The 11,805-nt window shown below is 30.7% G+C and overlaps 1 protein-coding gene and 1 long non-coding RNA gene across 3 annotated transcripts; one reads left to right on the top strand and one right to left on the bottom strand.

Annotated features, from left to right (window-relative positions):
• Positions 1-221: 221 nt before the first annotated feature.
• Positions 222-2,924, bottom strand: LOC141670974 (uncharacterized). The gene is made up of 3 exons (XR_012554878.1): positions 2,819-2,924; positions 1,536-1,646; positions 222-412 (listed from the first exon to the last, which is right to left on the bottom strand). It is a non-coding gene; the product is annotated as an uncharacterized LOC141670974 (long non-coding RNA).
• Positions 2,925-7,394: 4,470 nt separating this feature from the next.
• On the top strand, positions 7,395-10,706 carry LOC141670980 (cytochrome P450 72A15-like). 2 transcript variants are annotated; one of them, XM_074477042.1, is made up of 5 exons: positions 7,395-7,726; positions 7,816-8,033; positions 8,524-8,771; positions 9,360-9,723; positions 9,888-10,706. In XM_074477042.1, exons 1-5 carry the CDS (start codon positions 7,450-7,452, stop codon positions 10,311-10,313), a joined length of 1,533 nt encoding a protein of 510 aa, XP_074333143.1. In that variant the 5' UTR covers positions 7,395-7,449; the 3' UTR covers positions 10,314-10,706. The 2 variants fall into 2 exon arrangements, with proteins under 2 accessions (XP_074333143.1, XP_074333144.1); XM_074477043.1 differs by having other exon boundaries at positions 9,860-10,182.
• The last annotated feature ends 1,099 nt before the right edge of the window (positions 10,707-11,805 follow it).

Raw genomic sequence — 11,805 nt, 5'->3', positions numbered from 1 at the left:
TGAAAAAAAGTGCATAACAAAACACAGTGAAGCAGGTAGCTCCTAATCCCAATCCCTTTGACATACCGATTTTATATCCAAACCTCTAAGATATCTTAAATGCATATGAGTAAGCTTTTAATGCTCTCAATTAACCAACATATGCAACAACTTTCCATTTTAAGGTATATTATGCACTTTTACTCAAAATTAGCAAACAACTGCAGAAAAATCTTGCGCCAAATTTCTCAAACATGTGCTTAAGCTGCTGAAAAGTTTCTCACATGCTCGACGATATTTCCAGCTTCTAATTGAGAGTTTGGCTCTTAGCCGAGAGCTTTGATAATGTAGTGATAAGAACTCCTCCAGTTACAGCAATAACGGAACCTCTGCTAGTGTGACCAGTTGTGACCAGATTTAACTGTCAAAGGGGCTGTCAAGCCAGCCGACAATGAATCAAGAAGCAAAGTTTCCATATATTGAATAAAATTTCAATTGCAACAGGTAAAAAAAGTAAAAATAACTTTTTAAAGTGCATTTACTACTGCACATAAACTTGAATAAAGAATATGTATACTGGTCTCAAAGCTTTTGGTGAATTTTTCGGTAGCATACTGATTTAATGTACAAAATAGATGAAAGTTAGATCCATAGATTTCCGATAATCCATGTATGTGTGAAACGAAAACCATATTTAGCCATAAGTGTATTTGCTTAGTTATTTCACAAATAAAATCGCACAATATTTCCCCCAAATTACTGCCTAAATATGTTTGTCCTGCAATAGCGACAGTTGTTTTTCTGGAAACACAAGCAAAAAAGGCAAGGTATGTATGTACACACAACATGACATGTTGAAAATTAACTCTTTATAAATATATGTGATTGTTGCAATGGAGGTGTTCATATCAGCAAACCTTTAACCTTAGTATATATATAGTTTGACAACATTATAGTCTGGTGAACGAAAAAATAACATATTTAACTCCTTCAACCTTTCCTAGACATTGCGATATTTATTATAAAATTTACTTTTAGGATTTGAAACATTTTTAAAATGAGTTGAACGATTGGCCGTGAACACTGAACAAAATCATTGCCTTTTGATCGCACTGAAAAATATACCAAACACAATAGGATACCATATTATATACTTCACATCATCACACCTTATAATTTATAAAGCTCAAAAAGTTACAATAAAGCGTATTCAAGTTGTTTTACCACTTCCGTTTGTAATGCCAGTTAAGATAAGTGGAGTGTTGAGGCATGGAAATAATCCTTATGTATAACCTCAGACGAAATGAAGAAGATGTTAAATTAAAAAACCTCTATATCATATAATCATATTCTACAAAATAAATGTAAAACACATATACAATTTAGTTCTCATATAATTTAGTGTAGGTAGCAAAGTCTTACATCTTCAAAACACCTGTTGACTTTAGCCTATCCTGCATTGGCTTTGTGCAATCTTCTTTTTTTATGATAATGTTGAGGCAAAAATTTAATCAAGTCATCCATATATAATATAGTTATATATTTTGATAATTTACCTGTTACGAGAAGGCATAAGCCAATGCTCTTTCAATCCTTGTTACTTTTAATTTGTTCTGCATTTTCAGCTTTGATATATTGTTGGATACGGTGCTATTCTCCCCGTCCTCCTGCAAGATAGTAATACTGAGTAATCTCCAATAAAATAATTTAATCTATCAAAAACAGGAATTAAAGGTACTAATTATAATTCAAAAAATAAATAGTTAGTATTGCTCATGTTACTGCCAGTAAGGCAGATACACAAGCAAGACATATGGTGAGGTAAATCGTTGAGGTTTATATTAGTGAAATGAAATTACAGCTATGTAAAATGATCACAACTTATGTAACAATAATGAGTGTGATAGCAACGAGTTCAATCCATATATTTCTTACATTTCTTCAAAAAAATTGATAATTCATTGCATTGAAAATAATCTCAACAGCTTCGTTTCACTTATCAAGTACTTACCTCAATCGGGATCTTTCCACCAAATTATTTTATAAGATGTTTTTATTTAATCTCTAACTGCGAATATGATCAATCAATTGGAGAAAATTGAAGCGTTGTTCAACTACTTGGAAAACTGATCATGAACTTGAATTATATTTATATTAGTTGGCCAGAAAAAGTCAACGTCTGCAATTAGTTATCATTGAAAAAGTTTGTTTATTATACATATTCAATGCAAGAATTGTATCAACCAACATCGCATCAACAGTTAAATCTTCTCAGAAAGCATAATCTGATCACCAAATCTTCCCAGAATGATGCTAAAATCTCAAAAACTGATGCAAAAACCTAAGTAGAAAATACCAAAAAAACCTATGACATTCAAGCGAACTATATTTCACATAAAATTAATGAAAAATATATGCAAAATCTGTATATTACAACTGCTTAAAAATATCTCAGAATTCAGTAAATAAAAATTCCCCGAACATTCAAATTTTATACAAAGTTTGTGGATCAGATTTTAAAATTTCTGCAATTTTTTTACTCCTAAAATATTACCTACGCAGAAACTTAATACAAAAATCTATAGGAGAAAACTAAAATTACATTAAATTATCATAAACAATAAAATATTAGACAATTATTCATTAATACATAAGTGTGTCCAACCAAATCAACCCATTATGAGCCAAAAAGATTAAAAAGTTGCTTACTAAAGTTATTCCACATAATATAATCCTATGCAAGAGTAACATTAAACCTCACCAACTAAAATATAATTTTTTATGATATAACTTGAAGAATTGCAAGATGTATGAAACTCGAACCAATTAATGAACTAACCTGGCGAGTCTTCCAGAAAGATATCCTCATTTCACGACCTCTTGCTGAACAAATTTGAGCTTTTGCATCCTACAGGTTGTCCCAAGCAATAATTCTAGCCTCTCTCTCTCTTAATATTCGCCATTAACATTTGCAACTTTGACATAGTTTAACGGACTTGAAATAATAGATATCATAAATAATATTTTTTTGAAAAAATATCATAAATAATATTAATTGGCCAAAAGTATACATGCTGCTTCAATTGATAACCGATACATCTACTCAAAATAAATAATATAAAAACATAAATGTTAACAAAGTATAAGCAGGTATAATCTATCAGATTAAGAATGAATGATACATTTTTTTATTGTATATTGCAATATGAAATAAAACTATGTGATAAATGAAACTTCCCATCTCAATAACATCATTCATGGCTTCACATTTGTAATGCTTTATTGGTTTTTGTCGTAATAATATGATGAAAGCCTTGACAATTCCCATGTATACTCTCTCCACAAATAACTTAAGGGACATATTATATCATCAAATAGGGCCGATATATCTTATTCCACGTCCTCACATTCCATTTTAATATTATCCTGCATGAAACAACACAAAAACATACATAAAATTGTTTAGAACTAATATCAAACAGTTGGAGTGCAAAAACTTAAGTTCTAATTAAGTAGAAAAAATAATTTAATCATGATAAGACCACAAAGACCATATGTTGTATATTGCGATGTTTCAAAAGATTAACAAAAAAATGTCAATGAAATCGAGATGTATGAAAACATTGATAGTCAGTCATCTGCAAATAGGAGCAACAATTGATTATCATCTGCAAGAAAATGATTCAAAATTATGAGTATTCATATAAAAAATCTAATACGTGAATAATTAACCATCGCACACAACTATAAATATAAAACATGTATCTTCAGATTTACTAAGATAATAAGAAGAAATAATCGATTTATGAAGAATGAAGAAGAATGTATAAGATGATGAACTTCCCGTAGAAAATGACGAAGATGCAATCTAAAGTTTTTGAATTTTTCTGTTAACGTAAATTGTAGATCTATGATTGATTTGTTATTGATTTGTTATAGTGGTGAAAATACTTTAATAATAAAATCGATATTGTTTCTAATATTTTAATTATTTTAAAGCTCATTTATTATTGGATAGTTCATAGATCTAGGCTGATTTACATAAAAAATAGTAACTTTTGCAAAATAGGTCGATGGTCAAATTTGAGTATTATGAAGCTAGCTTTATTACCCGTGCAAGGTACGGGGTAGCTTTATTTAAAAAAGTATTGCTATTTTTATGTACTTTTATGATATTTACGTGTTGTTTCATACAATATTGTGTGATTCATGTTAGAAGGACTAATGTAACGACAAATATCCTTAAATTTATATTGTATCACGAATAAAAAGTTTAGAGTGCACTCTTACCATTGAAAATAATGGTTTTCAATCAACTCTCGATAATTTTTTCAATTGGAGATACCAAAAATACTATAATGTTTAGGTGTCGTATTTATCAAAATATGGGGGGAAAATAGTAAAAAAATTTACATGGTCGAGCTCGAAGTTCAAATCACTCGGCTCATAAGGTTCACGAGTCTTATCGAGCCGATACTATTTATTTAATATAGATATATTTGTATATAAATATTTAATATTTTATATATTTAATAGAATTGATTTCGAGCATAACCTACCATATTTCGAGTTTTTGTCAATATTTGATTAAATTGATTCAAGTTTTCGAGCCGAACTTGAGGCAACCGGACTATCTATGACCCGAGTTTCAAGCTTGATTTAAGATTCGGTTGAAACCGAGCTCGTGCTCGAACCCGAACATTTTTAATCGAGTTCGAGTCTAAAAGTTTTTGACTCGGCTCGACTTGGCTTGATTCTAGTCTTAGTTGTTGTACACAAGTATAAAGTTAGTATTTCGAAATGAGTTAATTACCCAAGTATTGATAATTAATAAATTATTATTTTATGGTAATATATTATCAACAAGTTAATATGGTAACATAATATCAACAAGTTATTTATTTAATATTTATAATTTTTTAATAAAAAATAAAAATTATAATCTCGTGGTTGTACATCAGTATAAAGTTAGTATATTGTAGTGAGCTAATTAGCCAAGTCTTAGAATAATTTTATTCTATATCAATATTAAATTATATAGGTTTAGCCATCCAATAAAAAAAATATAGTTCAGTACTTGATGTTATCAAAATATAATCAAACGGGCCTCTAGCTCAATTGATTGAAGTTACATATATGGATATGGGTGTCACGGGTTCAATTTTGCAAGCCAACAATATTTTTTCATATTTATTCAAATACGGGCGCAAAATAGTAATTTCGAATTATATATTTCCCCTAAAAAATTTGAGCCTATCGAATTTTTTACAACCCGAGTTTCAAGTTTGAAATTTAAGATTCGGTTGAACTCGAGTTCGTGCTCAAATCCGAATATTTTTAATTGAGTTCGAGCCTAAGAGTTTTCGAATCGACTCGGATTGATTATACCCTTAGTTGTTACATGAGTATAAAGTTAGTATCTCGAAGTGAGTTAATTACTCGAGTCTCGATAATTATTAAATTATTATTATATAGTAAGATATTATCAACAAGTTAATATGATAATATATTATGAACAAGAAGTTATTTATTTAATTTATAAATTAAAAAAAAATTATAATCCCGTTGTTGCACATGAGTACAAAATTATTATATTATAATTAGCTAATTACCCAAGTCTTGAAATAATTTATTCTGTATAAATACTGAATTATATAGGTTTAGTCACCCAAAATAAATAAAGAAATATGTAACTCAATAGTTGATGTTATTAAAGTATAATTAAATGAGCCACTAGCTTGGTTGGTTGAAATCATATGTTTGTTATAAGTGTGTCATGGGTTCAACTCTCCATGCCAATAATATTTTTCCATATTCATTCAAATACGAGGGCAAAATAGTAATTTTGAATTAAATGTTTCCCCACGAAAGCAATAACTATTATAATCCCGTTGTTGCACATGAGTATAAAGTTTTTATATTGTAATCAGCTAATTTTACGGTCTTAAATTAATTTTATTCTATATGAATTTTGAATTATATAGGTTTAGTCACCCAAAATAAAAAAAGAAGTATGTAACTCGATATTATCAAAATATAATCAAATGAGCCTCTAGCTCAATTGGTTGACGTCAAAATGTTTGTTATAAGTGTGTGTCATGGGTTCAATTTTCCATGCCTAATACAGATCTGTAAGAAATCTTTTAAAAAAATCATTTAAGACTAAACTCGGACGGGTAGTACATTTAACATACATATTTTGATATTACACATCTAATCGCTTCTTCTTTGTCACTTTCGTATATTACACATCTGATCCCTTCTATGTCACTTCCGTTCTCAGGCAGCACATTCTGGGCATTATTTGTAGCTGACACTGGTTATTTATTTATTTCATTCATCGAGAAATCCATCAACTCACACGTGATATGTAAACAACTACGTGTATTTACACAGGTAATTATTTTTGATACTATTATTTCTACTAGTCACTAGCGTTTCTAGTTGTAGATATTTAATTAAGGTGTATCTAGTTTTTTGATTTGTATTTAACGTGTACTCAATACTGATACTGTAACTCGTTGACTCCCGAACCATATTGAATTATTGATATCTACAATACGACAGTATCTTATTCTAAGCCCCCAAAAATTAAATCTCACCATTTTTATTAAAAGAAAAGTCCCTGCAACTTATATGCGGAATGATAGTTATATTTATATTTAGGGCATCTGCAATGAAAGAAATTATATGCTAAAAAATCCGTTGTGACAATTATTTTATATAATACGTAGAAATTTGGATATTTCAATTATCCAAAAATTTTAGCTAAAATTATAGTTTACCTCTTTATATTAGCTAAATTTGTCGAAACCATAAGCATAAATTTAACATTATAAGAGTATCCCAATGGCTAAGAAGCCTTAGCTAAAAAGGTGCCAAACATACCAAAATAATTATTATAGATAATATGTAAAAATTTGTCCTCTTCAATGATACTTTCCCATTAACTATAATTTTAGTCAACATATCGATATTGACTATATTTGTTGAACCTATATAGACCTGCAGTGAAATTACACATCATTTATTATCATAATAAAATAAGATATTCTATTTATAGTAACTTCAAAAAATAGCAACATCCTATTTTTAAAAAATAGCCTATCATTATAACCAACTCCATCCGAGTAAATCAGCTTACAGATTCAACAAATTTTACATAATCTTTATTTTATTTATTTTAATCAACCATTTTAGCAAACACCCGTTGGAGATACTCTAACTGATCCCTATATGACTTAAAAGTTCAGTAAATTTTAAATAATCATTATTTCATATTATTTTAGCCCACATTTTATAATTCATGTTGATGTTGATAATATTCTAATGTATTCTAAAAATAGACATTGTCGGTGGCACTGTAAATCTCATTTAACGTACGTTAGCTGAAATTGTGTCAATATAAAACCAGGGGTGCTTAAAGCTTAGTTTCCATGTCATAACACGACAAGTTTACACCGAGTGAAAATGGATGCAACTATTGCCTCAATTGTTATCTCAGTGATTGCACTGGTCATTTTTAAATACACAATCAAACAAGCCAACAAGTATTGGTTTAGGCCAAAGAAAATGGAGAAACGGCTGAGGGAGATAGGGTTTAAGGGAAATCCTTATAGGATCATCTTTGGAGATTCAAAAGATGTGGATCGGATGAGGGCACAAGTCACTTCCAAGCCAATGGAACTCTCCGACGATATCGTATTCCGTGTTCTACCATTTCACCTACATCTGCTCCAGAAGTATGGTAAGGCGCTCAAGTAGTGAAGTTATCTACCAAGATTTTTTTTAAAGGTATATATAATTTGTATCTGAAAAACATGCATTCATGTATAGGTAAGAAGTATTTCATCTGGTTTGGCACTAAACCAAGATTGAGCATATTGGATCCAGTGCTAGTGAAGGATATTCTGTCAAGACCAAACGAATTCCGAAAGCCAGGCAATGATCAAATGGGCACGGTGCTTGCAGGTGGACTCTTCATGAGTGAAGGTACCACATGGACTAAACATAAGAAGATTCTCAACCCTAGTTTTCACATGGACAAGATAAAGGTAGATTAATTATTTGTATTCTTAGAGTTTAAGCACCAATTTCCTAGTATTTTTTAATATTCGACGTTTTGACTTTCTACATACGTATCAAAGTGCTATTACAAACCTCTGTAAATTAATAACGATGGGGCTAGTATATTTTATTAATTTACGGAAATTATTAAATTATCGAGATTACATATATATATATATATATTAATCGGTATTATGTCATAATCAAAATTTTGTATTGAAAATATTAATTTATAATGAATTATTAATTAATCAATTATTAATTAATGGAGTTTTTGCAGTAGTTCAAAAAAAATTTGAATTTTTTTTTTCTAGAATAAAAAATTATAACGTTGGAAATAATTATTATAATTATACGCAAAACACTTGAAATTATGTGCAGAAAGAGTCAAACAAGTATAAAAAGAGTGGGGGTAATTAACATGCATATGTTACGATTATTGATCTTCTTGTTTTCTGATTCTGTTAACTTGGAAAGAACATGGTACCATCAATAGTGGAGAGCTGTTTGGAAAAAATAGAGAAGTGGAATTTGTCCCTGGCTTCAAAGGAATCAATGGAGGTTGATATGGTGCAAGAAATTGACCCTTTAATAGGTGATATAATGTGCAAAACAGTTGTAGCAGGCCCGATCAGCGAAGAGTCGAAGAGGATGTATCAACTCCGAAATACTGTGAACCAACAAGCAGCCAAACTATCAAAGCTCATGTTCTTTCCCGGATGGTGGTAATTAATTCAATTCAAATAGTTTGTCTACCATCACTAAATCGTTTTAGTTTTCGCTTTATTTAAACCAATGTTGTGAAAAGCGCATTAAACGGACGCTTTAGCGGGGTCTTAAGTGAAATCGGAGGTAAAAGTGCTTGGATTAGTGCAAAATCAGCGTTTCAGTAAATTTTAAGCGGGTTTAAGCGAAATTAAGCGAATTTTGACCGTTTAAGGGACCAAATTGAATGGGGATTAAAAAATAATTAATTATTTTTAAAGAGGTGTAATTTGATATTTTTTAAATGTTACTTGTATTTTTTTAAGGTAATTATGACTTTGTGAAAGATCATTTTATTGGTTTATTATAATATGTGGACGTTATCTGCTTATTCAAAAAAATATTCAGTATTATTAATATATATACATATATTTATTTATTAATAATTCGATTAATGTCCCGCTTTTAAAACCGCTTAAGCACTTAAGCGTCCGTTTTAGCGCTTAAGCGCTAGAAGGTGGCATCACCACTTAGGTTCGATTTGCGCTTTTTACAACACTGCTTTAAACATCTCAAAAATTTAAGGCTTTAGGTGAAACGAATTGCAGGAGTTTACCTACTCGTGAGGTGAAGACTATGAAAGCAACTCATGAAGAAATTCAAATTTTAGTGAAGAAAGTGGTGACTAGGAGACTGGAAGAAATGAAAAATGGAGCAAGTAATCGAGGTGATATATTGAGTTCAATGTTGGAAGCTTTTCAAGATAAAGCAAGCGGAGTTAGTCTTGACGATGTGATTGAGGAGTGCAGAAGTTTTACGTTCATTGGACAGGAATCTACTGCACGGCCATTGATATGGATGCTCTATGTTCTGGCCAGATATCCGGAATGGCAAGAGAGGGCAAGAGAAGAGGTTTTGCAGATTTTTGGAGATCAAAAGCCCAATGTTGAGGGACTAAACCAACTCAAAATTGTAAGTCTTTCTTCATACTTGTGATTGCTAGAAAATGTTTAAATTTAGACTATATGTATCACATATTCAAGATTCCCAATTTATACTAAAGGAAAATTAGTTACCTACAAAAAATGATATCAAAAACCGATAACAGGTACATGAAATTATTTTAATGATTTCAGATTACAATGATTATGTACGAAGCTCTGAGATTATATCCGCCAACTGGTGTTATTCACCGATCTACTTCCAGAGATACAAAGTTGGGAGATATGGTTTTACCGGCCTGGATCCAGATCACCATACCGATAACTTTAATGAATCACGACCCTGATATTTGGGGAGAAGATGTTAACCAATTTAAACCTGAGAGATTTGATGAAGGCGTTTTCAACTCAGAGATGAAATCTGTATTCTTCCCTTTCTCGGGGGGACCTCGAAAATGTATCGGGAAAAGTATGGCAATGGTTACAAATAAATTTGTAATCGCAACCTTCTTGCAGCACTTCATCTTAGAGCTTTCTCCATCATATCTACATGCTCCAAGACATTCTTTCTTCCTCGTACCTCAGCATGGAATGAAACTTGTTCTACGTAAACTTGTGTAGCTACTAAAATATTTGATGAAAAAGGATATCTCAGTGTGCAAGTCTTCATATATGGTTGGATATGTGTGTGTTTAACCATTTCCCTCAAATAATGCTAGTTAAATGTTTATTTTGAGCTTATAAATTATCAGAGGTGTCTGATTTATTATTTACTTATAATATAAGTTAGCTATTTAGTGTTACTGTTTAGCAGTGTGTGTTAATAAATTAGAAGAGGTATCGATTCTGAACTGCAGCCTCTAGTGATTAAAAAATCTATTGGCAAAACTGGCAAGTGATTGACGAGTACACTGTACAAGTATATCTGCAGTTCTGCATATTGTTGATTATAAGCAGCGTCTGCACAAATCGAAACTGGCAGCAAGAATCAAACCTGCTATATCAGCAGTTCGTACTACAATAAAATGTACTCCTTCGTACTACAATAAAATGTACTCCTTCTGTTCCCATAGGTAGTATACATTGGGGACGGGGCTTGAAAGTATCTTTTTTCTAAGAATATGGTCAACCATAAATTTTTATGTTCTCGATTCTCATATGAGGCCGAAAAGTTTATCGGGAACAGGTCGGCACGAAGTAATTCATCACGCTCAAATCTGGGCCGATCGTTCGTTAGGCTCGTCACGCATTTTAAAATTCCTTTAAAGTATAGTTCCGTAAATAATTTTTTAATTTTTTTCTTCTAAATAAAATATTGTTGTCTAAAGTTAAATACAGAAAAAGAAAAATTCAGAAATAAATTATGGAAGTATCCTTTATATTCACCTTAGAATACGTATCGAATATTGACAAAAAAACTGTATACAATTGAATGGGACAGAGGGAGTAGTTGTGTGCGAAGATCGATCATTTCAATTTCTTCATGGTACTATCAAATATTAGACTTCTCAAATAGATGCCAAAATTTGCAAAGACCTCTTCTAACTCTTTTTTATTTGACTATGTAAAGTACAAGAACATTAATAATATGAAACCAATACAATATTCTTACAAGATAGGAAAGATAGCTGATAAAATACAGAGAGAAGAGAGAAGCGAAAAAGTAGAATTTTATTATAATAAAACATATTTTCAATTAACATAGAAAAAGGGTTTATATAGGCTAATAACCAAAAATATTAAAGGAAAATATTTTAATAAGAAAATTATTATAATAACGAAACTATCCAATAGTATAATATCATTATATATGTGAACATTCTCTTCAAACTCACGATGTTGAATCGGGAGTTTGCCAACCAAGAGACAGAGTCACGTAATCAAACAAATCCAAATCTGCAACACCAGATTCAAGATCATCCAAACAAATCCAAAAATAAAATTATGAATCCAAACAAACCAAAAACTTTCAGACGAATCCAAATACGCAACAACAAAAGAGAACGCAACAACAAAAGAGAAATCGTCTAAAGACGCAGCAACCCAAGAAAAAATGAAGCAACAAATCTGCAACCATCGAAAACAATACCAAAACTGCATGCAAAACTGAATC

Source organism: Apium graveolens, chromosome 7 (assembly GCF_009905375.1).
Source record: "Apium graveolens cultivar Ventura chromosome 7, ASM990537v1, whole genome shotgun sequence".
Classification (NCBI taxonomy): domain Eukaryota; kingdom Viridiplantae; phylum Streptophyta; class Magnoliopsida; order Apiales; family Apiaceae; genus Apium; species Apium graveolens.
This window is presented reverse-complemented; position numbering and strand designations above follow the sequence as displayed.

Excerpts from the sequence above, each read along its gene's own strand:
- LOC141670980 (XM_074477042.1), top strand. The coding sequence starts at position 7,450 with ATGGATGCAACTATTGCCTCAATTGTTATCTCAGTGATTGCACTGGTC. Across the intron at positions 7,727-7,815 it reads ACATCTGCTCCAGAAGTATG|GTAAGAAGTATTTCATCTGG; the intron begins GTAAGGCGCTCA and ends ATTCATGTATAG. Across the intron at positions 8,772-9,359 it reads ATGTTCTTTCCCGGATGGTG|GAGTTTACCTACTCGTGAGG; the intron begins GTAATTAATTCA and ends AACGAATTGCAG.